A 26929-nucleotide genomic window follows, 5' to 3' on the forward strand; every position below is an offset into this window, starting at 1 on the left:
AGAACAGGCAGATAGTAAACTATCCAAACTAAAAAAAAAAAGAAGGTACTCAAACTTAACTGGTTTTTGAAAAATTCTAAATTTTTTTTCAGTCAGTATTTGTATTTATGTGTATATGTGGGGGGCATAGGCATAACATGCGCATGCTACAGCACACATGTGGAGATCAGAAGACAACTCTGTAGAGACCATTCTATCCTTCTTATGGGTGGGAGGGTGGCCCAGCAGGTAAGAGTACCTGTGGCTCAAGCTGCAAGCTTTTGTTCTAAGAGGGGGACCACCAGGGCTTGCTGGCCAGCAGCCTATTTCCAGCTTCAGTGAGAGAATAAAGTGGAAGGTGTTAGAGCGGGATACCCAACATCCTCCACTGCATACACAGGTGTTCACAGCTACACACACAAATGAATAAAAATAGCTCTGCTATTAAAGTCCAGACTGGCCTGAAACTTAGAATGCTCCTGCCTCCAACTCCTAAGTGCTGAGATTATAGGTATAAGCTACCATGCCAAGCCGTTTGCTTGTAAGTATTTTACTTAAGAGTTAGGTTTTTATGTTTCTTGAGTGTGATGGTTCATATTACCAGCCAACTTGACAGAATGTAGAGGCAGCCTGTGGGGGATGGTCTTGACTGCCTTACCTGGGGTGGGAACCTGCTTACTATGGGTGGCGTCATTCTCTGGACACAGGATCCTGTGCTGTACAGAATGAAGAGCTGAGCAGCAAGCATGAAAGCTCATCACTCTACGTCCTGACTATGGTTGTCATGTGACAAGGTGCCTCAAGCTCCCGTCACTGTGGCTCCACCATGATGAGCTGCAATAAACCTTTTCTCCCTTAAGTTGCTTTTGTCAGGATGTTTTATCAGAATGATGGGAAAAGAAACAAGGACAATGGTCATAAGCAAGTTGGCTAAGTCCTTTATTATTGTCCTTGACAGTGCTGGTCTCAGGGTCTACCTGCTGTCCTCACACAATGAATTATTGGTCTTTCCTCTGAAACAATTTGTGTAAGATTAGATTATTTGGTAAGCTTCTCTGGAAAAAAAATTTTTTTAAAGATTTATTTATTTATAATATGTAAGTACACTGTAGCTGTCTTCAGACACTCCAGAACAGGAAGTCAAATCTCGTTGAGGATGGTTGTGAGCCACCATGTGGTTGCTGGGATTTGAACTCAGGCCCTTCAGAAGGGCAGTCGGTGCTCTTAACCGCTGAGCCATCTCACCAGCCCCCCTCTCTGAAATATTTGATCCTTGATTTGAAATGATAAATTCGCTTTTAACCCACCTTAATGCCAATAGTGTCTCCATCTTTCAAGTAATATGGTCCCCCTTGCAAAGTATCTTGGTTTTTCTTCTTTTTTCTTTTGGCAACTTGCTGATTCTATTGGAACATCAAATATCAATAAGATTCAACTTGAAGTTTTCACTGGCCTCTCTGCCACTGTGGAAGACCTTTGTTCTAACATCAGGTCAGTCAGAGAGAGCCTGGTTTCCTGAGAAAGCCCAACTTACCCAGCTAGATATTGGAAGCCACTCAAACTTTTCAGGAAAATATTTGGCAATTTCAATTTTCTCCACAGGAAGAGAATAGAAGTCAGCTACTCTCTGCCTCAAGGAGCCAGCAGTCCATCCTCTGGTGGTGTCCCATATCAGGTCTGTCGCCAGGGAGTAGGCTCTCTCACCAGGGATGCGTAGCTGTGTCCTCAGCAGTACATCTCGGGGCCTACAGAAGAGCAAAGCAGATGGCGGGCAAAAGCACAGAAAAGATGAATGCGTGATGGGCAAGGCTCCCCCACCCTTCTCCAGTTCCTGAATGGTGCTCAGATAGAGGTGGGGACCTCACCCCAAGACTGCAGCAGAGCTCCTACAGCAGCATGGCAAGGGGCACGAGACTACTCTACCGTGAAAGCCACTGTTTACAACATATAAGCTCTGCATATTATCCAGAGTCAAACCCATTCAGACTGTCTGCTAAGAAACGCCTTGAGAAACATGCAAAATATACAGAACCAATGCTCATAAAGATTTATAAGTATGCTGGAAAAAGGCTCAGTCTTACTAGCAATCACAGCACTAGAAAAGTCATGAACAAGATCTTGACCCATTTTCATTTGCCAATTCAGGAAGCATCTAAATGATAAATATTCAAGGTGGGTTTTGCAGGTGAAATCAATACTCACGAGTTCTGCATATGGGACCAGAAACTACCAGAAACCTTTCATGGTGATGAAGCATTTAAGAGATCTAAAGTGTCCACATAAGTTGGTTCCTGATCTTCCTGCCTTAGAAAGTCACTGGGGTTGACCAAGGGTCAGGCCTGGATGGAACGGCATGTTTTCCAGAACAGGCTGACAGTAAGAGCAATCTCACGACAATGGGGAAAGGAAGGCAAATACTCATGACACTTTGATTATAGATGAGTTGGGGTTGCTTCTCTAGTGTATAATTACTACACCACAGATGCTATTGCAGGTTTTAGGGGTACAGAAATAAAGAAATGAACATAGTGTTTGCTCTCATAGGCACTTATGTCCCAGACCAGGAGACAGACACTGGGAAATCCATCTCAGCACACAGTGGGAAAATGTGTCTCATCAGCAGACACTGGGAAGAAGGCAGTACAGGGGCAGAATGATGGGTGGCACTATAAATCACATGCCCTGGGGAGGGCTGTATTGCTAATGCCTCAGGTTGTCAAGTACTCAGTAACGCCTTGGGTATGACAGAAAAACTAACAGTCGATGTTGTTACACCAGAGTGAGTTATAGGAAAGCCATACAGATCTCTAGAATACAATTTTGTTTGTTTGTTTGTTTGAGGCAGGTTCTTGCTGGATAGCCCAGGCTGACCTTAAACTTCTGGTGCTTCTCCTGCTTCAGTCAGACGCAGAATTGTGGGACAATTCAGGAGCAGGGGAAACAGCACACTTCTGATCAGGCACCTACATTTTTAGGAAAACCACCACTCTTTGGGGAATGTGCAGCAGGCTTCCTTACCCCAAGTCCTCCTCTTTTTGAAGGAGCTCTAGGCAGAGCTCTGCTCTCCGGCCCAGTCTGTACTCCCTGGGATTGAAATGAAGCAACTGAGTAAGTCACTAGGTTTTCTGCAAGCCCCAGATCCCAAGTCCAAGTATTTTCCTGAAGAAATGGACTGCTTTCTGAATGATGCAGCCAAGCACGCAGGCTTTCAGAAAAGGAGAGTATAACACTGCAGTGGCTCCTCACTACACAGGAAGGCCCAGCTCTGAAGATGGGCAGATGCCAGTCAAACAGCCCTCTCGCCACAGTTGGTTGCATTGCTTTTTGGTTGGTAATCAGACAGACATGAGAGAATGTGTTAGGGCTGCTTTTGCCAAAAGAAATCAAATGCCCCAAACATGCCCATTAAGATTTCTGGAGGTGGAGCAGCTGGTCACATGTGTCCTGAATATCAGAGGGCTCACTCTAACTGCCACATGACTCTGAAGTCCTTTAAGTTATGATCATGTGGTCTCTAGAAAATGCACAATGCTCTACATCTGATCTTAGTATGGAGGCTGATGTTCTCCTAGAGTTAACTTGGGCAAGAAGCTTATCCAAATGACAAGTTCCTAGGGATGGGTTTCGTGGGATAATCTGACTCATGGCCCTCATAGGTCCATCTCACTCCCTATAGTGGCAGCAGGACGGTGACCAGGAATCCAGAGATACTTACTTGAGCTGCCGCCAGTTAGTGCGCAAGAGTCTGCTGGGGCGCTTGCTCTCCACTGTCCAGACTCTGAGCAGGGCTGTGGACTGGACAGCGAGCTTCGAAACAGAAGGCAAGGCCAAGGCCTAGAAAAGAAAGAGACATATTGCTACTAATCTTAAAAGTCCCTGAGAGCATCTGAATGAAACACTACCTGACTCTGGGGGACAAGCTCCTCAGCGTCAGGGGCAATAAACCAATCTATTAGAAAGGACAGGAGAGCTGGTTGTGGCAGGACAAGCCCACAACCACAACACTTGGGAGGTAGAGGTGGGAGGATTATCCTTAGCTACGATTGTATTCCAGAGCAGCCTGGGATACATCAGATCCTGTCTTAAAAAGTCAAAACATTACCAAAGTATCTGCCTTAAATGAAGACAATCCTGGTACTTTTTATATTCCTTTCCACTGAAATAGACCAGAAAAATGAACCTTCTATTTTTAAATCCAAGTTTTAAAAAGCCCTATTTTATTATTTTTAAATTTTGAGATAGGCTCCTGCTCTCCAGCCCAGTTTGGATAACCCTCTGCCCAACCTGTTGGATACTGTATATTACAATACTGTGCTGGCCCTCATGGCTGAAAAACTACCACTGTTGTTTTGAACAAGGATCTCTCTATGTGGCCCTGGCTGTTCTGGCACTCACTATATAGACCAGGCTGGTCTTGAACTCACAGAGATCCACCTACCTCTACTCCCAAGTGTTGTGATTAAAGGCCTGCGCCACTACATTAGAATTGAAAAACTTCCTAATCATGTTTTTACAAAACCACTTAACCAATTCTACCTGGGTGTGACTCATACGTGCACAGCCTGCTCAAATAAAGCAAAAGTTCATCTTTAGCTCTTATCTACATGGACTCTCATCTTCAGTGACAGAACTTTTGGTTTTGAAATACTTAAGACTTTGGCTCCAACAGGGAGGCCCACACTGTGTGCTCTAACTCTATAGGCTCAGGTAACTTTAAGCACCTTTTATACTGAGGATGAAGTAGAGAAAGCAGCCTTTGTTCAGTTTTTTTAACCTAAAAATGGCCATCTTTTTTCTTCCAACTCAGTACAAGGAATAAAAACGTCTTCCCATTTGTTTTCATGGAAATGGAGCTTAAGTCTTTCTTAAGTAGGGTTATTTTATTCACTGGGGATACAAAAGATGCCACTGCAGGTCATACTAGGTCCTGCATCTGTCCCTTTAGTAACTGCCATGTCCACCACAGTCTAGCAGGACAAGATACCATTCTATCACAGTGTGCTATCCGCCATCCAGCCTTCCCATTTGTATGGTGAGATGTGACACACAAGACAACAAAATGTCCATGTTAGGATCTTAATACAGATAGCTCTCTGCTGACTAAGGAAAACCCATACAACACAGCTTGGAACTGATGACATTTAACAAGTGGATCACAATGTACAAACAGTATAAATGAAGAGCTAAAGGGAATGCTTTATAAAATGATTCAAGAAGTCATGTTTCCCTAAAGAGTCAAAAGGAACTAAGCCATGAGCTTCTGAGGACCAATCCAAACACAAGCACAGCATGCCTGTGGGAACTGTGTGAGTGGAAACCACCGGGCAACAGCACCAACAGATACCAGAAGTGTCTATGTTGAATGTGGGCTGCCTGTTGGTACTTACCCCTGACCATGGCATATAACACATGCCATATCAGGACAGACTGTAATTGGGGGAAGAGGAAATAGAAGAATAGATTAATTAATATCTCCCTGGAAGAAGCTAAATCAACACCAAAGTATGCTGCAGGAAGGGGCCTGACCTGAGACTTCAGTTCCACCAATGTGGCCTCTTCTGAGATCTCCATATCCCCCAAGTAGAGGAGAGAGACTTCTGCAGGCTCGGGGCCAGGAGCACCTTAAAAAAAGACAGATGCACATTTGGGTAATCTACCTTTACCTCATGTTTCTGAAGTGCACTGACTGTAAACAGGCTCACTCACTCAACTTCCAAGCCTCTAACCCAAGTCCTTTGCATGTGCTTAGGACTTCACTGTCACTCAGCAGTCAGGGGTTACGTTCTCTCCCTGAGTGGCCACTCACACTTATGCCCTCTCCCTGCTGGCTGCTCCGCCCCCCCCCCCCCCCTCAGAGAAGACTACCGGCAGGATGTTCTTTTCTTTCTCAGAACACTTATGTGAACTTGTCATTTTTCTGTGTATTTCCCTGTGTGTGTGCATATTTAAGAGCAGACTTTGTAAGAGGAGACAGGCTGTTCTGGTGTTTATCTACCAATGTCTGTTATGATGGACTCTATATGGAAAAGGCTCAGTAATATTCATGGAATGAATCAAGTCTTAACAAGACTTGTATCTTGAAAATAAAACCCAAACCAAAATATACCACCTAGTTGGTGGCATATGCCTGTAATCCAGTACTTGGAAGCAGGCATTGGAAGATCACTGATGTCGGGGTCATTCTAACCTACAGTCTGGGCCAGTTAGGGCTATACAGCAAGATCCTGTCTCAAAAAAGGTAAATTTGGTGGCCAGTGATGTGACACAGCAGATAAAGGTGCTTTTTTGTGAAAGACTGCTAACTAGAGTTCAAGTTTCCAAATTTACGTAAAGGTAGAAAGAGGGAACCAATTCCACCAAGCTATCTTACAACTCCCACATACACCCCATGCATATAAACACACACAATAATTACAACCAGAATAAAACAAAACAACGGGGCAGGGGGTGGCAGCATGTCAAATGTTCTCTCATGGAAAACACTACTAACTAAAATTTAGGCTCAGAATATCCATACTCATTTTTGTTTTACTTATATTTCTTTAATTACTATGGAATACCTTGTGAATACATACTAAGAAATTATAGGTTGATTGTACATAATTAAATGAAGTTCTTTTCCTGTGTGGCTTTTTGTTAAATTCTTGCTTTTAGAGAGAGGGTCTTACTCTGTAGTCCTTGGTTGGCCTTGATCTTAATCTTCTTGCTTCAGCCTCATGAGAATGGGGAGTACAAGTGCATTCTACCAATTCCAGCTTAACAGCTGTTCTTATGTCCCCCCAAAATCTAAAGACTGAAACAGTTCCACTGTGACACAGAGGCACTACCCAAGGCCAACCTTTCCCTTTACTAAAAAAGAGATGTTACAATATGTGAGTGAGTACACTGTAGCTGTCTTCAGACACGCCAGAAGAGGACAGTGGATCCCATTACAGATGGTTGTGAGCCACCATGTGGTTGCTGGGAACTGAACACAGGACCTCTGGAATCTTAACGACTGAGCCATCTCTCCAGTCCCACAATCATGATTTCTATCACCTAGATATCATTAGAACTGACAATGAACTAATATAATCTAATCAGAATAATTCTCTGCAGATGCCACAGCTGACACTTAGGAGAGAAGAATTTGACTGATTTACATTCATTTCATTGAGCAGGTTTAAGGCATATGAACAAACGTCTTATATGGTTATACGATGTTGCAATTACACTATCCCTAAAGAGGCGGACCTGCTAAAACACACGTATCCCCTTTACCCACACTTCTACAGTGAAGGGAACTCTGCAAAGGCAGGGCCTCCTCTGGTGGAGCTCAGTGTCCACTGTGATGCATGAGCTGTACTCTGAGTGCAACAGCAAGTTTATGCTGCCTGTACTTCAACAATTCAGCCGATGACACCTGAGGAGCAGCTCCTGGGGTCTTTGGTATACTCAGAACGGCCCCAGACTATATGCAGTGTGTATCTAGACTCCAGCTCTGGTTCCTGCCCTTGTGGTCATGGGAATGGTGAAGCCACAATTATGTGGCCCACGACAGTAAGTGGGGCTGTTGTTCTGAGGCTCTTTAGAGCTGCTACATAAAAGGTCTTTGAAAAAGTATCAGGTATTAGTAATACTCAAGATTTCTGCACTAGTTTATTTTTTGGTCAACTTGACATAAACTAAGGTCATCTGGGAAGAGGGAAATTCAATTTAGAAAAATGTCTCCATCAGATTGCCTGTAGGCAAGCCCATGGGACATTTTCCTGATTGTGCGCAGTGCTACCACTGGGCAGATGATTCTGTAAGAAGTTAGCAAAATGTGAGCCTAAGAAGCAAGTCAGTAAGCAGATTTCCTAAATGGTCTCTGCTTCAGTTCCTACCTCCAGGTTCCTGATAGAGTTCCCATCTTGACACTTCCCTCAGTGATGGAAAACTGTAAAGTCTGAGGCTTATTTGCCCTTCCTCCCCAAGTTACTTTTCATCATGGTGGTTATCATGACAGGATAGGCAATTGCTATTAAGATTATAGCACTTCAAAGAGCTTACAAAGCAGTGCTTAATAATGAATATTAGTATGAAATCATCTGTTAAAAAGGAATAACTGGATTTTCATTTTCAATTTTGTGTGTGTGTGTGTGTGTGTGTGTGTGTGTGACCTGAAAGCAATCTGTGCACCATTGGTTGAGGAGGCAAAAAGGTGTCAGACCCTCTGGAACAGGAATTACAGGTGACTGTGAGCCGCCATGTGTGTGATGAGAACTGAATTCAGGTCCTCTGGAAAAGTCACGCGCACATTTTAAAAAGATTTATTTGTTTGTTTGTTTGTTTGTTTAAAAAGATTTATTTATTTATTTATTTATTTATTTATTTATTAATTATGTGAGTACACTTGCTGCCTTCAGACACACCAGACGAGGGTATCAGACCCAATTACAGATGGTTGAGAGCTACCATGTGGTTGCTGGTAATTGATCTCAGGACCTCTGGAAGAACAGTCAAAGAGCAGTCAATGCTCTTAACCACTGAGCCATCTCTCCAGCCCCAAACATGTACATTTTTGATGTGAGTATTGCACCTGACTCTTAAGAGCACTGTTCTTACCTTGGGTGGGAGCAGCCCTCCAGGTGCTATCTTGAGAAAAGGCACAGTTTAAGTGGTCCCGACTCTCACAGTGTCCTGACAGCCTTGCAGGCTGGTACCACCAGATGGGCATCTTCAAGTGACCCTGAAGAACAGAACATTTTAAGACTAAGTCTTTACTTCCATAGCTCCAGGCAGGTGTGAGCTTCCTGTTATTGGTGCTGGGAACCAAACTTGGGTCCTCTGTAAAGCCAGTACATGCAGATGGCTGAGCTATCTCTCCAGCCCTCATATACACACTTTCTACAGTGTTCTCTGAGAAGAGACTGGTGAGATAAATTATAGGTCCAGGGATGTAGTTCAGCAGCAGAGTGAGATTAGCACATGCAAGGTTCTCACTTCTGTCTCCAGCACACACAACACAAGTACTTCCACACAGTGGGCTACCATGTAGTTACTATAGAATGAGATAACTTCATGTGTTCTGGTAGAACACATGCTTAGACATTAAATATGAATGAAAAAAACTAGGTGAAAGTCAGGCATGATGGCTCATGCCTGTAGTTCCAGGACTAACAGCTGCCATGAATTTAAAGTTAGCCTGGGCTATACACAAAATATGGTACATTGAATATAGTCATCTATGCAAATGAAAAATACTCATGCATGTACATGTATACTGTATACATAGAAGACACATACTAGAGTGTATGCACACCAAAGTGTAAGCCTCTGGAGAATACAGAGAAAACTTGACGCCACTATAGAGGACTGAGGTGGTGAAGGCTGGGGAGAGGGGACATTCCAACTTCTCCCAGCTCAACATTTTAGATATTTAGAATTTTATATCAACTATTCAAACATTTAAAGATCATTGTGCAAAGTTCAATAGGACTCTATGAAATTATGAATAAAAAAGCAGAACCCATATGTGATCCTTGAGATATGGTAAATGAATCCAAACATGGAATATGAGTTTAAAACACTGAAGGGATGTGACCCTTCAGGGGAGAGCATAAAGGATGTGCGTCCTCCGTAACTCGAAGCTTATACATATGCGAATTTTGAACCCCCTTTCCCCTCAGACAGGGTCTCACTGTCCTCCTGTGCCAACCTTGGTTACAGAGCATTTCTTAGGAGGATGCACAAGGGAGCCATGGCTACGACTCTTGCTTTTCATTTGAGAGCTTTATCATCTGACCAACAGCTTCCTATACTGCCTGAATTTCTAATACGTGAATGTCATTTATCTGAAGATTGGAATTGGAAACATTTTGCTTTATCATTTTGCCTTTTTGAATTAAAAACGAATAAAGAAAAGCAGTGATGTGGAACGCTTGTTAAAAAAAAAAGCATCACAACAGGCTGGGCAGAGGCTCAGGATAAGGTGCTTGCTGCAAGTCTGACTTGAGTTTGGACGCTAGCGCCTATGCAGACAGACAAGCCACCCCTGACAAGCTGACTGGCCAGCCTAGCTGAATTGACCAGCTTCAAGTTCAATGAGAGATGATGCCTCAGTATATACAGTGAAAAGGATAATAACTGACATCAACTGTAGGCTTCAATATGCATGTGAACACACATGTCCCCCACATGTGTCCACAAACATACAAACACTCCCCAATGTGCATCACATGCACACGCATGCACGCACGCACGCGCACACACACACGGACACACAAGGACATAGTAAAATGAGCCCTTTCACTTTCTAAGAGGACTGTCATTTGGAATGTGTCAGGAAAACACACAATACAGACTAAAAAGGTCTTTTAAAAACATATTTACCTTTTAATAATCCTACTTTAGAGAATTTAAGTACTAAATTCTAATTATGGATCAGTATTTTTTAGGCAAAAAGATAAAACAAAATGTTAGCATTGACAGCAGCCCACAATTGTAACTCCAGTTTCAGGAGATCTGGCGCTCTCTTCTAGCCTCTGTGAGTAATAGGCACACACATGGTATCCAGCCATACATACAGGCAAATACCCATACACAAAAAATAAATAAAATAAACATTTTAAAAAAACAAAAACTAAAAACAAGATGAATTTATAATACTGAAAATATAAGAAATTAAAGAGCAGTAAATTATTAGTTTTGATGTAATGGTAATTTCTGGACTTCTGATGGGGTTAAAATATTAAATATAAAGCCTGGTATGGTGGACCCTTTTTAAGCCCAGCACTCAGGAGGCAGAGGCGGGTGGATTTCTTTGGGTTCAAGGCCAGCCTGGTCTATTCAGCAAGTTCCAGGCCAGCCAAGAGTATATAGTGAAAACCCGTCTCAAAAATAAGTTAAATATAAAAATGGAAGACATAACATTCTCTATATCACTGATTTTAAATATAATTTTAATTTAATCACATATATATATATATAATATATAATGATTTTAATTATATTTTACGTATAGCTATTTTAATTTTATTTAGAAATTAGGAAGGAAATCTGCTTGACTGATAAGCTTTTTTGCAAAGCTGTCTATTTTTTTTTTTTTTGTAATGACTGCCTATATTTTCTCATTCCCTATTATCATAGTAATCAGAAAACAGTAACTTACTTACAAAACGGCCATTTAGAAACAGTATCTTACCGGAGGAGGAAGTTTCCCTTCAGTTAAAAGCAAAGTATCCCCAGAACGTATCATAAGCTCTTTCAGTGTTGCATCCTGGGAACACAGAAATTCTTTTTGTCACTTCTGAAATGAACAAAGAGACCATTGGATCTTTAAAAGTTTTATACTTCTATTATCTTCTCAAGAGATAAACAACCAAGCAGACACTGAAGACAAAGGAGATAAAACTAAGACTATGAATCAGAATACCATTATGTCTTAAGCTATGGGCACAGAACAGAAGAGCCACAAAGGATCTGAGGAAAGAGACAACAATTTGTGGAATGTAAGATGTCAGTGATTCTTGGAAAAAATGGCTGGGTTTGGAAACTAGAGGAAATAAGATAAAGAACTTTGTCAGGGGATAGGAGTTGGGGGTGGAGATAAAAAGAGGAACAAAGGGAAAGTCAGGGCTGACAACAGTCAAGAGCTGAGAGGCAGGAAGGCCCGAGTGCACAGCATCGGGTGGCAGGCAGCTGGACGTGAAGCACGGCAGAGAGTGAGCACTGCCTGGGGTGCAGGACAGAAATGACCACTGAAGATGGTTTGGGCTATGTATGAGGGGCTATGTGGGGACCACTTGCCAGGCCAGGAAAGCTGAGAAGTAATTTAGTTCAGAGGAAACAGCTCTCAAGGTCAAGCAGTGCGTGGTACTCTGGCAGTAGAAAGGGGCAAGGAGAGTAGAAAGGCCAGGACCAAATCTAAGAAAGACAAAGAAGAGACTGCCAAGTTTGAAAGGGACTTCAGCTTTGAAAACTATGAGCTTTGAGATGAACTGTCTAATACTGATTTGGGGACTGATTATGAAGAAAATACCCAGGCATGGTGGTGGATGCCTGTAATCCCAGCACTTGAAAGGCAGAGACAGGAGGGAGGAAGTCTGAGGCCAGCATCAGTTTGTTGTAATAGCCTGTCTCTGGAAAAACAGACAGTTGTGGGGCAAGTTGTGTCACCAGACAAAAATTGGAATGGTTGAGCAGATTCAGAAATCCTTACTTCTCGTATCTGAGAATGGTATACACGCCATTTACTCTCAAACCTGGCTACTGTACTGGAACATGTGACCGTGACACCGCACATGAGGATTGTGACCACTAGTCACTTAGCACAGAACAGAGTTCTCCATGCTAATGAGTTATCTAGATGGGCCAGCCAATAAGCTTCCCCTCCCAGACACCCCCTTTAATCTCTGGCCCACCCTGACTAAGTCATAGGGACCAATTTTCCAAGATGAACAATGAATAAACAGTTTGGAAAAAGACTGCCTCTCTCATCAAGAACTGCTGTGGGGGAAGCCTTCATCATACAGAACCATGCTGCTTAAGTCTCCTGCAGAAGGCTCCTTCTGCCCTTCGGACACAAAACTCACCCCTGAGCTAAGCTGGAGTTTTCCCCACTCCCATGGCCAGCCTGGGTGGCCCCCTCATTCCCAACTCTATATGGTTCCTAGTGGTGACTGGACACTGGGAGTTTGTGAAACCCTGCCTTCTTCACCTCAGCCTGTGCTGTTTCTCACTTGGGCCCCACATCTTAAGCTGCCTTCTGCCTTCTGCTTCCCCCAATGTAGCCTAGTTCCCTCCTGTTTTGTCTGCCGGAGTGGTATTTACAGACCCCAACTGTGGGGTAGAACTCGGACCCACAGACTACTAAGAGGCTACCTAATTTTAACACCTCAGAATTCTCTGAGACCTGCTTCTTACTCTCTTGGGTGCTCAGTGGACTTTACTGACTGGTAAAGTGTCTCAGTGCAAGCCCAGTTGTGCCTTTTTAAAAACATAAACCACTGCTGATCCCTAGACAGACAGGGGGAAGGCACACAGGGCCAGTGTGCTGACTCCAAGACAGCAGGAATGTAGGCGGGGAAGAGTGCTGACCACAGCTATCTAAGATGCCAGAGCTTCATTTGGCTACCTGCTGAGTGTAGATAAGGAGGTCTGATGCAATTTAAGACCAACCAACAGACTACATGGATTCCAACTGCTTAGACAGAATCTTTCCTGCTGCTGGACCATGTAGAGACATTTACTTACAGAAACATTTGTGATCAAAGTATTTGGAGGTTGGAGTTCAAATGTCTTCAAAAGCTTTCCGGCATCCTTGTGCCATCTGCTCTCTGAAATTCTCTGCTTGTTGAACTACTACTCAAGCTTTCCTGCCCACCAGAGGGGTTTGCCACTCATGTCAGACTGTTCCTACCTAGCCCACACTTGCCATTTATCAGAAAACCAGTGGGAAAAAGTGAACATAAATAGACACATTTATAGAGTTTTTTTGTATGCTAAGAAAGAATAAAACTTTTCTTTATTTTAGAATTGCTCCTACAATGGGAAGAGGGAATTGTGTATGAAACTATGGAATAAGCTTAACCATTTTTTAAGAGTAAAATGTAGAAGGGATGGGCTGGCAAGATGGCTCAGTGGGTAGGGGAGCTTGCTACCAAGCCAGGAGAACTTGGACCCACAACATAAAGGCAGAATGAGAGAACTGACTGCATGAAGTTGTCCTTTAGACACCACATGCCTGCTAGGCACATGTGGCATGTTCCCCCTCCCCATCACACACACAATATAGTAATAAGGTAAAATATTTGGAAAACGTAGAGAAAGGCTCTTACCTCTTCACATAAAGGTTCACCAGCTTCATAGCACCAATCCATTTTCCTTAAGTGCCAAATCTCTCCTAGGAAGGAATTAGCAGCAAGATGAAGAACACTAGAGAAGACACTATAAGAGTTTGCCAGGAACCAACTCCTAGAGACACAGGTATGAAGTGAGGCTCCATCTAGTAGCACACGGTCATTTCTGTCTGAAAATTATGTCCTCCACAATATGAAAAATATTAAGTTGGTTCTTCAATCTGTTTAGTTTGCTTTTTTCCCAGCAAAAACTTGTGAAGCAAAACCATATACTCACTGGGGATGTAGCCCAGGAGCAATACCTACCTGTTTTGAGCAAGCTCCTGAGTCCACACACACAGCCTAGCTGAGCACAACTGAAAAGAACATGCAACCATAGTGCACGTGCTGCTATGCTACACCGGTTACTTGGTAGCTTTGTAACATGTATACGAGATTACACATAACACACACACACACACACACGCACGCACACACGCACGCACGCACGCACGCGTGCACACACACACAAACACACACACTTCTAAGTATAGAATCTCTTCTAAAAGCTCTAGGAAATTGAATTTGATTTTGCTACCGCACCTGAGAAATTTCTAGGGTTTTCAAGGACTTAGCAATTAATCTAACAAAAGTAGACAGTACTTCCTGAGAGGCATGTTCATGAAGTGGGTGTGAGTTAAACACATTTTGACTTAGAGTTTGATTAGAGTCTTGTTTTTCAGTAGACTGACTACCCTGTTAAAATGACAGATGCTTTTTAAAAAAATTTTTGTGTGTGTGTGTGTGTGAGGAAAATGTCGAATGGGGCAAGTTGGTTATTAAAAGAATAACAATGTTGATAAATATACCTAACAGGAAAGGTATACTGATTTTTTTTTTTTTTTTTTTTTGGTTTTAAGGCATTTATTTTGAAAGGCAGAGAGAGGGAGAGAGTAAAGAAGCAGAGGGCGGCCATGGCCACGTGGAGAGAGGAGGAAGGGAAGGTGGAGAGAAGGGGAGCAAGAGGGCAAGAGTAAGAAAAGAGAATAAGAGGTAAGAGAGTAAGAGAGGTATACTGATTTCTTATATTTACCTTCAGGTAAATAAGAAAGCTTTAACTTTGATTCTGTACAGTACCCTTCTTTCTAAGAACCTGGTTAGCTGTTAGTTCTGGTTTAAACACATTAAGATTTGTCAGCTATCGGGCTGGAGAGATAGCTGAGCTGTTAAGGGCACTGACTGCTCTTCCAGGGGTCCTGAGTTCAATTCCCAGCAACCACATGATGGCTCACAACCATCTGTAAAATGGGATCCAATGCCCTCTTCTGGTGAGTCTGAGAACAGCTACAGTGTACTCACATACATAAAGTAAGTAAATAAATCTTTAAACAAAAACAAACAAATAAACAAAAAGATCTGTCAACTATCTTCCTTCTTCCTTTTTCTTTTTAGGGGTTAGTGGGGCAGGAGGAAGTGGAGGATGAAAGCAAGGGCTTTGCACATGCTAGGGACGTACTCTACCACAGACATACACTATCAGCTCCTGTTTTGTTTTTTGTTGTTGTTTTGTAGTAGGGCATTGCTATGTTGCCAATCTGGCTTGGAGCTTTTGTTTGTTTTTTGAGACAGGGCCTCTACATAGCTCTGGCTGTCCTGGAACTCACTATGTAGACCTGGAATTTAAAGGGATCTGCCTGCTTCTGCTTCCCTGGTGCCATCCCAGGGCTGGCAGTCCTGTGGTTTGTAAGAAAGCAGATCATGCAAGCCACGGAACAAGCCTGTAAGCAGCACCCCTCTACTGCCTTTGCATCAGCTCCTGTCTCCAGGTTCCTGCCCTGTGTGAGTTCCTGTCCTAACTTCCTCCAATGATGGACTACAAGGTGGAAGCATAAGCCAAACAAACTCTTTTCTCCCCACCTTGTTCTTTGGTCATCATGTTTTCTTTGCAGCAACAGAAACCCTTTCTAAGACAAGTTGATACAGTGTTGGGGCTAATGGTGTGCCTTCATGCCTAGGGGCCTACAACTTTTGATCTTCCTGACTCTCCCTCCAAATGCTGGGATTGTAGGGATGGGGCAGCACATTGGGCCCTTATAATTTAAGCATATATTTTTTAAAAACTCATTAAAAGCCTCATCAATGAGTTACAGGTGAACACCATCTTTTCACTGCACTGCACAATGACAAGAAGCTGGGCTCTGAAAGCAGAGAAATGCTCCCACTGAGAGTCTGGGCACACCTTCTAGAGTCTGGAAACCTCTGCTTCCTCATGCAAACTGGGACCAGGTGGAGGTCCTTGTAGCTGTCCGGCTGCTACAGGATAAACAAAGTACTGCACTGTACTGCAGGAGTGCCTCGCATTGAGAGTCTATTAGCTTCCCTCCATGAGAGGGCCAGGGCTTCTGCCTATAAAGAAGCTTGGGAACAGCAGAGAACTACAGCAGGCACTACAGTGCCTCGCCAAGCTGCATGGGAAGCACTTTCAGTTATTCTCAACTTATTATTTTCTTCATTTGTATTATATTTTCTAATCTACAACACAGAAATAAACATGTGTAGTTAAATTTTGGATATTGTGATTTTTTTTTTTTTTGGAAATCAGTAAAAGACCTGAACAGTCCTCGGTGGTAGAAACTTTAGCTTTCTCTGTGTTAAACCTCTACTGGACCCAATGTTGGTTCTCTTTACTTAGCATTAATCTGCTGTTACTTTAAATTTGCAAATAAGAACCAGAAGGACTTGTTATGTATGCACAAAATTTAAGCTATATTTTTCCCATAACTCTCACAGAAAGAAGCCAGTTTGAGAATTCTTCATGAAGCTTCCAGGTAACTGTTTTAAAGGATGTGAATAAGGTTTTATTATCACAGTAAATAACTTACCTTGCTGACCTGACTTCTCCAGCATTATCTTTAAACACTGTAAAAACAATTATGCTCAATGTTAGAGGAAGAATTCAGATTTTGAACCTGAAACTAATTGAAATTTGATTCTACTTCATTGTTCATGGATAAACACACACACAGTTTTGATGATTCATAAGCTAGCTCTCTTCTGGGAGCTAAATAGGGTAATCCAGATGGGGAAACAGTTTCTGCCACTTTCAGCCAGGACTGTTCACAAGACTAGGCATGTTGGGTGGCACATGATTGTAATTCCAGGCACTTAAGGGTTAAACACACACTAAGACAAAGCTAGAAACATTTAATTCACTTATTAAGAGGACAAGCAGAGTATGCATGACTGAGTAATGGATACACTTAGGAATCCTACATAGAGAAGCCAGCCTGAATTAACACCCAAAACCACTCCACACAAACTCTCTGGAAAGAGCTAGGGAAGCCCTGACCTCACAGCACAACGTAAAACATAAGACAACACATGTCAGAAAAAAAAAAAAAAAAAAGACAACACGTGTCAAGGATTAAAGAAAAAAAAAGCATAATTAACAACATCCACTTCCTGAGAAAAAACATTCCTAAACCAAACTCATCTTAAAGAACAGAGTCCGAGTGGTGCTACCTACCTAAGAGCAGAGAGAAGTAAAAGCCAGCTTCTCATTGCCTACCGGAGACCTGAGGGCTAGTGTGAGAAGGGAAGTGAAGCATGTCTAACTTTTTGGTCCCTAGCATCTACTCCAGGCAAGGTGACCAGTATTTTCCTGTAGGGTTTGCATTATGTGAGCATGTGAATGAGGGCATGTACGTAGACTCCACATAGCAATTAGGTAACAAGTTCCTGGTACATAATGTGCCTAGCCTGGCCCTCACTGTGTGGCTCAGGTTGCCACAAACATAGAATGCTCCTGCTTCAGACTTCTGAGCACTGGCATTAAAGCACACCTCCTTTCTTTCTTCAAACCCCTTTCTGATTTTTAAATTTTTTTCCTTACACAGGATATCAGTTATTCTCCCTGATGTTCAATCGTCCCATGTTAACAAGTGGACCTCAGTCTCTACAGGAAGCGTCACTGTCCTTTGAGATGACGTGCTGCAGCTTGTCATATACATTTTCCTGACCTAGACCCTGCACCAGTATCTACTCCAGGATACCCCAGTTCCTTTGTCTAGAATCAAGGCTAGCAGCTATCCCCTGGGTGCCAGGGCTGCCTCCCGCTACTAAGTTGCTCAGGGATTGTAAACTGTGGCAGGGGATAAAGCAAGAAAACATACAGGTTGTAAGAGAAATAGATGCAATTCATTCAGAATCTTCAAATTCAAATACAGGAGCACAGGCTTACTGAAAATCCCAACTCTTAATGACACCACGTAATTATTCATTTATTTTTCTCAATATACATAAACATATAAAACCGCTAAGCCCTGTTGTGTGATTTCGTATGTATATTAAGTAGGAAATATATCAGAAGGTAGTAGTAGTGGGATAGAGATAATGAAGGATTGCAATATTTTCCTTTAAAACCCATTTCTTGTTTAGAAACAGGTTTCTGTCACTCAGGCTGGCCTTGAAGTCCTAGAGAGATGAAGGTGACCTTGAACTCCTGGTGCTTCAGTGCCCACCTTTCACGTGCTGGATTACAGGCATGTGCCACCCTGTCTGCATAGCTCACATTTCTGTAGCATTATCGATCATCAGAAAAGCAATCTTATTTAAAAGTCTTGGTTGGCTCAACTGTCTTCTGAATTTCCTTTTAACGAGTACAAACAATTTTTGAAAGCATATACTGTGTAAGACCTTGTCTTATAACTCCAAATCCCAAACAGGATACCATGGCCCCCAACCCCAAAGTAATTACTTACATCTCTCACTGAGAGTGTTTCTTCTACTATGATGTCCATCTCTGCCCCAGGGTGAATGTCAGTCCCCAGAGCAAAAAACAGGAACAGCTATGAGCAAGACAGAAGTATGAAAATAATTTCCCCTGAACTAAATCTTCTCAACTACAAAAGGTACCTAAGAAATATGCTTTGGAATGGTATTTTTGGTTTCAAAACATAATAGTATAAAAATTTAAAGAAATTTAAAGAAACTTTTTACAGAAAAACTATTACTGGAGCATTAAAGTTACAAAATATGACATGTTAGTTGGGAAGGAGCAACTCTGCTCTGCTGGGCCGTAGTGTACCTGAGAGGAAGTTGGTGCTTTTCCCAGACACAGGCCCACGGAGCTCCCCATCTTCACCTCTGCTTCCTCCAAAGTGCTACTGTCTGGGACTACGAGGAAATTGGATAGCCAAGTGAATATTTTGAACTCCTATGTCTCTTTAGTACAGTGACATTATTTTCTTGAACCGAGAGGATCAAGGCTGAGCCATAGCTCAGAAGGAAAGTCTGTAGTTATCCTGGGCAAGGCCCTGAATTCCACCCAGCACCACCACACCATTATTAGATTTTTATACACACACTAGAGAAAAGAGTATTAAGAGGAAAAGGTGAGTTGTGCTTCATGTTGAAGTAGCACATGTACTGTGGTTATGTTTAATTTTCACATTCCTACAGTACTCTCATTACCTTGTACCACAATGCTAAGAAACATGATTTATACTTAATAAATATGACTTGGCCAAAGACTTATTTACATGAATTTAAAAATCTGTATGGTGGACTTGCTTCATCCACATTTGAAGTTGTGATAGTGAGTAACATCAGTCATTAGACTCATCTATGATGTATTCAGGGCTGATCTCAAGAGGGGTCAGAAAAGTAGGAAGCAAAGACTATTCATAATGGTGTGCCAATGAAATGAACAAGCAGAGAGACCTAAGAGGTCAAGCTACAAAGACCCTAGACTACACCATGACCACAACAAGGTCGGAGGCATCAGAAAGAGCTTTTAAGAAAACAGAGATTTTCTGTAAGTCTCTCTGTAAGGAGTAAGCTATTTGGATAGAAATACATCCAGAAGTCAGTTTCCCGAGGTAACTTAGGAATGTGAGCTGTGGGAACCATTATTTACCATACATATGTTCTGAATGAGAACCTGCTAGTCTTTGAAAGCTGCCTAGATTTACCTGGACAAAGAAGCTTCCCGTTTCTATCAATGGGTCTCAAACAGCTGTTCTCAGCTGTGAATGAAAAGAAGGTGGTTAACTACTAAGTAAAAAGCTCTAAAGTAATATTCTACCATGTTGATTACAGTAGGTACAAGAGGCTACCCTCCGTCCCCAAGGCAAAGCTCCAGATGAGCACGGTGGCTGTGTGTTCTGTACTCAGTGCTCACTCAGGACGCCAGGGAAAAGGAGTCACGATTCAAAGCCGGCTTCAATTACACAATGAGGTGCTGTCCCCAAAACAAAACAAAACAGAACAGAACAAAACAAAATAGAATACTCCAACAATCAAAAAACAAAACAAAACAAACCACAAAAACAAAAATCTTCCCCAAACAACCTCAAATGTGGATAATCTTCACTTTGCAGTTATGCACTACTATATAAATCGCTAAAATGGTTCAGTGGGAAAATTACAACTAGCCAATGCTTTCAGCACATTTTCCCCAAAACATTAAAAATTGTAAGGTTACACATGGTTCGGGAAAAGAAAAAAAGTAAAATAAACACACATATATGCATTTAAAATACTAGAAGCAGAGTACTGTTTGTATGTTTCTGTCTTGCAGGACACTGATCCCAAGCAGGGTGTGATGCTATGTATCCCTACAAGCATTTGGGAGAAAGAAGCAGGAGGGTTGTGAAGCCAGCCTGGTCTATGTAGTGAATTCCAGGCCAGCCAGGACTAAACAATGAGACCCAATCTCCAAAACATACACCAGGAACCAGATCCAGAGTGTGGACAAGGGTTGTCTTCCCCTGCTGGGGCAGCTGGTGGTGGGCAGGAGGAGATTTGCTGCCCCTTGGCAAGTGCTTGTACTTCTGACATGAGCTCAGCTCCCAAGAGCATTGAATGCTGGAGAGCACCTCTGCGAGCTTGCTCACTGTGAAGTCTTTCTCCAGCATCATTTCTCCTGGAATGTTTGCATTTTTTGCCACCATCATCACTTAAGTCACTAAGTTTGCCTTTAGCAAACTCCTTAGCTGCCTGTCTGGAACCTCTTGAGTGACAGCTATGTCACCATTCCTGTGTACAGTGGCTGCTTCTCTGTTGTGACTTCTGTTTCTTCGGATGCTTTCTTTCATGATCTATTCATATACAATGTCAGGTAGGCTTATGGCTGGGAGAGATGGAACAGAACTATACACTTTACTGTCTGTGTGTAGATATGCATGAGACACACACTAGCCAGTTATCACTGAACTTGAAAGAAGGGAAGTGACTGGTCTGACCTGTGACTACAGAGCTAGTAACTGTGGCTAGGCTTTAGCCAAATACTCACTGAAATTCAAGCAAATGCAAGTGTGCAAAGCACACCACCTGCATTTCAAGCACACTTAGCAAATGGATGAGACCAGCATGCACTGCTGAGGATGCGGACTCCTGATCCTGGGAAGGAGCACACTAAGTTTTCAGTCCAAATAGAGTCCTTACTATTCAATGCGAAGCATGAACTTGGAAGGAAGGAGTGCGGAGACCTCTGAATGAGCAATAATGCATAGGCTTAAAATGGTCTAAGTTTAATAGAGTGGGACAGACTTTCCTCAGAGACTCCGGAGTTCTGTCTCTTGTACTATGTTGTTATGAAGCTGGCATACATTTAAAAATATACATTTCTTATTAAAGAAGTAGATAAAAGTATTTCCATAATTTAAAAAAGTATATTTTAAGTATAGCGCTTTAAAGTCATCTTTTTTCAGTCCTAGCTGAGTATGGTACTTCATGCCTGTAGTTCAAGCTAAACGGCCTAGTGCAAGAGGGTTTCTTGAGCCCAGAAATTCAAGATTGAGGCAAGGTAACAGCAACACAAACCCCTCACATCAGTCAGGACAGCCATCAAGCATGATAGCCATGGACTCTGCCCTTACACAGCCTCATCTAATGGGAGAACTGAATGGTTATGGTACAAATAAAAAAAGCAGTTGCAGCTATAAATGCTATGAAGCAAAAGTACAGAGTTAGGAGTGAAGCCAAAGCCTGAGACTGCATGGTCAGAAATAAGAGAATATTTAGGTTAAGAATAAATGAACAGCTTAAGTTAGGAGAGAAAAGTGCAAAAGCAAGAAGGTCCACAGATCAGAGCATGGATAGTCTCTAGGTAGACAAGAGCTTGTGCAAGGGGCTCCCAAAGGCAGCCTGCCGTCTGCTGTGACTCAGCAGGACGGTGGCAAGGAAGTCATAGACAGGTCCTGACTTAGCTCCCACAGGAGTTAGTTCCAGAGTTAGTGAAAGTAGTGGAAAAGCAGAAAGAGCTCTGATGCGGGGCAGAATCTAGCTCATGGAGGTGGGTAGAATCCCTTGTTGCATGAGACATAGTGTGGAGGGAGAAAAAGCGTCAGGATGAGGAAATGAGTTACTGGGCACAGTATTGATTCCCACTTCCTGAATAAGCCATACGCCTTTGGAAAACTTTACCGATGTAATTTTGCTTACAGTATATAGTCCAGTCTAGGAGTACGAGGTGAAGAGCTTGATAAACATGCAAGCACTCACACCAAACCATTGAGCTCCAAGTCCCTTCCATGATGCTCTGCAGCCAACCCCTACACCCTGGCCTTCATCTGCTCTCTGTGACTGCAGCTTAAACTTTAGTTTCCTAAAACACTGCCTGTGTGCAAACATGGGTTTACACTTGTGCCCAGTTCCTTTCACTTGGCCTGTGACTTCTGAGAGCCACGCATGCTGTGTGGAGGGACGGTGCTCACTGACGGGCAGGCGGCTGCACTTTGTTTATTCACTCTCTTGCTCACTTGACATGTGGGTTGTTTCCAGTTTGCGGTTATGAACATTTATGTTTTTATAAGGTTGTATGTGTTACCCTTTCTCCAGTAAATATCTAGAAATAGAATTGGTATATAAGTGTTTGCATTTATTAAAAAAACCAGAAAGAAAAAAAAAACCAAAACAAACAAACAAAAAAAAACAAACCAAACAACAACAAAACCAAGCAAACAAAAATCAATCAAGCAAAACCAACCCTAAGTTTTCCAAAGAGAATACAGCACACACGAGCTCCACACTTGGTTTTATTGGGACTGGATATTTACTACCTTTATGACAGAGGGATTGTGACTTCCCTCTGCTGGCTCCTCACACTATCCTTCCCTCACAGGCAGGTCTCCCATACTGGGCTGAGATGTCTTTGGACTGGGTTACAAACACTTTTTATAAATTCTGTATCCAAGTATAAATGTGTATTTTCTAAGTTTTTCTTCTAGTTCATAATTTGCTCTTTCAAATGTCCTTTAAAGAGAACTTGTTATAGCTACTGTGGGTAATTTATATTTTTTCTTTATATTCTTTCATGGTTTGAGTATGCTTAAAAAAATCTTTTCCACATAGTAAAGTCAGCAAGATTTTCTTAAAAAATTTCTTCAAGAAATTTTATTCTTTTTAGTTTTAGTGTTTAGTTTTTTTTTTCTCTTTTTTTTTAATTAGGTATTTTCCTCGTTTACATTTCCAATGCTATCCCAAAAGTCCCCCATACCCACCCACCCCCACTCCCCTACCCACCCACTCCCCCTTTTTGGCCCTGGCGTTCCCCTGTACTGGGGCATATAAAGTTTGCAAGTCCAAAGGGCCTCTCTTTCCAGTGATGGCCGACTAGGCCATCTTTTGATACATATGCAGCTAGAGTCAAGAGCTCCGGGGTACTGGTTAGTTCATAATGTTGTTCCACCTATAGGGTTGCAGTTCCCTTTAGCTCCTTGGGTACTTTCTCTAGCTCCTCCATTGGGGGCCGTGTGACCCATCCAATAGCTGCCTGTGAGCATCCACTTATGTGTTTGCTAGGCCCCGGCATAGTCTCACAAAAGACAGCTATATCTGGGTCCTTTCAGCAAAATCTTGCTAGTGTATGCAATGGTGTCAGCGTTTGGAAGCTGATTATGGGATGGATCCCTGGATATGGCAATCACTAGATGGTCCATCCTTTTGTCACAGCTCCAATAGTGTTTAATTTTATATTGATTTAAAGTTAATGTTTTACAAGATGAAAGGTAAAAATGAGCTCTTTGTCCACTGTACACAAAAGTGGGTTGTACATATCTATCTATAAGTTCTATACATCTTCCTAGATGCCCACAGCCATACCCTGCAGCATTCCTTCAACACTGTTATGGCTACTTTAGGGCTTTTGTTGTTGCTGTTGTTTTTGAGACAAGGGCGCCCTACGTAACACTGGATGGCTTGGAACCTGCTTTATGTAGAGCAGGCTGATCATGCTCTCACAGAGATCCACCTGCCTCTACTTTGAATTCTTTGTATTGCCATGCAAACTTTAGAATGGCATCATCCCCTAAACAATAAAAGTGCTAGTGTTTGGAGTAAGAGCACACTGAATCTAGGGAGATAAGCTCTTAACAATATTGTGTCTTCTGATCTGTGAACATGGCCTCCTGTTACCTCTATTCATGTGTTGTTCTTTAGTTTCTTTCTGGATGATTTTAGTTTCCAGTGTACAGATCCTGCATATATTTTTCCAAATACATGTTTAATACATAATGATATTATTTTTGTTTCTGGTAAATGCATCAAGGCAAACACTTGGAATTCTAACATGTAGGGGGTTAAGGCAGGAAGATTCTGAGTTCCAGGCAGGCCTGAGTTATATAGTGAGACCCTATATCCAAAACAAAACAAAAAACCCCAAATAAATAAATATGGTTTTCTCATTTTGATGTCTATTTTGTTTTTGCTATTGATGAATTCCTGCATATTAGTGCTGCACTCTTGCATTTAATGAGATACCCTTTTACAATCACTAACAATAGAAAGGGGCAATAACAAACATTAGCAAGGACTTGGAGAAGGCGCACCCATGACACACTACTGAGATGGTAAATGCTTCAGCCTTCGGAAACTGTGTGGTAGTTTCTAATAAAACTAAACACAAATTTGCCAGATGGATCAGTATTGTAATGCTTTAAGTCTAACCGAGAGCCCTTGAAGCACATGCCCACACAAAGATTCATGTTGAAGTGTGGACAGCAGCATCATTCCACAAAGGCTAATGAAGTGTGAACATCCTTACAACTGAATGGCAGCCACCATGAAAAGGGATTAAACTCTTGGAAAGTTCGAAATAGTGGACGGACTGCAAAGACTAGTGTGCTAAGCAAGAAGAAGCCAGACACAAAAGTCTATAAACCCCATGGCTCCACTTATAGGAAATGTCCAGAAAATGAGCTGACAGAAGGCCATGGATGTTTCTGGAGTGATGGGAGTGTTCTGTATCTATACATTCCTGACTGTTACTAATTTACACACTCAGCATGAGTGCACTCTATGATACTTAACTTACATCTCACTGGAGCCGTGAATGAGCAGTAATTGTGTATATGTACCACTATAATGTTATAAAAACACACAAGTACACCTAACCATACAACATACAGTGCATTATGAATACAGCTGAGTCAGACAGCGCACTGACTGGGGAGAAAGGAAGACTGGTTTGAGAAAGACACAGAGAACTGTTTCTATGTTTAAAAAACAAATACATGAGAAAAATATTAACATTTGTCCATTTTGGGTGGTAGGTATGAGAGATTTCCTTAAATCATTTTTTGTACTCTACCATATTTTTTTAATAAAAGAACAAAATTAAGATAAAAACCAAAAAGCAAATAGAAATGATTACCTAGTTCCTTCATTAATTTTAATTCCTTTATGGCTTTAATTCGAATATCAAACACCACCTAAAATAGAGAAATAAACTAATGACTGTGTATAGGTTGAATGGATGGAGATGAAAATGAAGATTATCAGTGTTTATACAGAGATCATTTGAGATATTACCTGACATTCTGCCTACAGAGTTTATTAGCCATCCCTGACATTATTCTGTAAGACTGAAAGCAAAAGCTCAGAATAGATCCTAATAGTTAAGTTTTTACCAAACTGATTTTAACTGGGACAAAAGGATACCAAGGAAAATGAAAGAAATAGTTCTCAGTGGAAAGCAATAAACTGACAACCACTCACCTGGCAGGAGTCAAGGAAAGAAAACAGTGGCCAGGCCCATTTCTCACATGGGGACAATGGGACCCCGCAACAGAGTATAAAAATGTGTAACAGCAATCCAAGATGACTATGGCTTTCATTTAATTGACTTTTTAAAGCCCACATTAGGCCAATATCCTCTAGAGCATCAAATGCTGGTAAAACTTATAGGCAAAAGTAATGTCAGAAATCATCTACCACAAAGTGCTAAGCAGCAGCAGCAGCAGAAGCAGACTCAAAGAACAAAGGACTTCACCAACACTTTCTACATAGCATCAGGTAGGATAGTGTGCACTAATCCTAGACTGTCTTTCTAACAATACTAACAAACATCACACTCCATAAGAAATTATTATGCCAAGGATTGGCAAGATGGCTCCAGGGGGGTTGGTGTCTGCTGCCAAGTCTAATGGCCTGAATTTGATCCTTGAAATCTGCATAGAGGAGAGAGAGAATGAACTCCGACTTCCACATGCATGCCTGTCCCCACAAATAAATAAATGTAAAGAAAAACATTTTAAAAGAAATTATAAAATGATATAAAACATCTTAGTAAATTTCTATTTCTTTGGTATAGAAAAATCATTAATATGCTAGGAACAAGTAAATATAAAAATATGTTTCCTTGAAATGCCAGGGTAGGGGGATACCCAGGGGAGTCCCCACACACCCAGAGAGGAAAAGGAGGGGGTAAGGATTGGGAGAGGGTGACTGGAAGGAGGCAGTGAGTGGGAATGTAAAGTGAATGAAAAAAAAAAAAAAAAGATGTTTCCTAGTGAGGTGTGGTGGTGCATTCCTTTAATCTTAGCACTCAGGAAACAGAGGCAGCCTGGACAGTCCAGGACAGCTAGGACTACATAGAGACCTTGTCTCAGCCTGCCCCTCCAAAGCAAGCAAACAAACAACAAACAAACATACATTACCAGAGATTATTTTTAACAAAACCAGAATCATTGCCTTCACACATAGCTAGAGGGAACACCTTTTAAGGGCAGTTGGTTTTACACAGGATGCAGTGTATATAGAGAGTAGTTAAGGATAAAAATGAAAACTTGGCAACACAAAAAGTAAATGACAAATACACACATGTGCTTTAAACAATGTAGAGAAGAGCCTGGGCAACAGTTCTCCATGCT

The 26929-nt window shown here is 41.9% G+C and overlaps 1 protein-coding gene across 8 annotated transcripts in view; it reads right to left on the reverse strand.

Annotated features, from left to right (window-relative positions):
• Nucleotides 1-26929, reverse strand: part of Usp40 (ubiquitin specific peptidase 40) — a 63464-nt gene that overhangs the window by 3527 nt on the left and 33008 nt on the right. The window contains exons 18-31 of one of the 8 annotated variants that reach the window (XR_001784185.2): nt 25432-25489; nt 19751-19804; nt 18865-18953; nt 18539-18625; nt 16661-16697; nt 13779-13843; nt 11144-11218; nt 8566-8689; nt 5506-5600; nt 5367-5406; nt 3695-3813; nt 2998-3063; nt 1514-1724; nt 1287-1382 (exon numbers count right to left, since the gene is read on the reverse strand). Coding sequence is in view for 3 of the 8 variants with exons in the window: in NM_001198573.1 (NP_001185502.1) it covers nt 1287-1382; nt 1514-1724; nt 2998-3063; nt 3695-3813; nt 5506-5600; nt 8566-8689; nt 11144-11218; nt 13779-13843; nt 16661-16697; nt 18539-18625; nt 18865-18953; nt 19751-19804; nt 25432-25489 (1176 nt within the window). In the remaining 5 variants the exon portion in view is untranslated. Of the gene's footprint in view, nt 1-1286; nt 1383-1513; nt 1725-2997; nt 3064-3694; nt 5407-5505; nt 5601-8565; nt 8690-11143; nt 11249-13778; nt 13844-16660; nt 16698-18538; nt 18626-18864; nt 18954-19750; nt 19805-25431; nt 25490-26929 lie in introns of those variants that run through there. The other 7 variants (XR_001784186.2, NM_001198573.1, XR_001784184.2 and 4 more) reach the window with 7 other exon arrangements.

This window comes from Mus musculus, chromosome 1 (genome assembly GCF_000001635.26).
Source record: "Mus musculus strain C57BL/6J chromosome 1, GRCm38.p6 C57BL/6J".
NCBI classification, from domain to species: domain Eukaryota; kingdom Metazoa; phylum Chordata; class Mammalia; order Rodentia; family Muridae; genus Mus; species Mus musculus.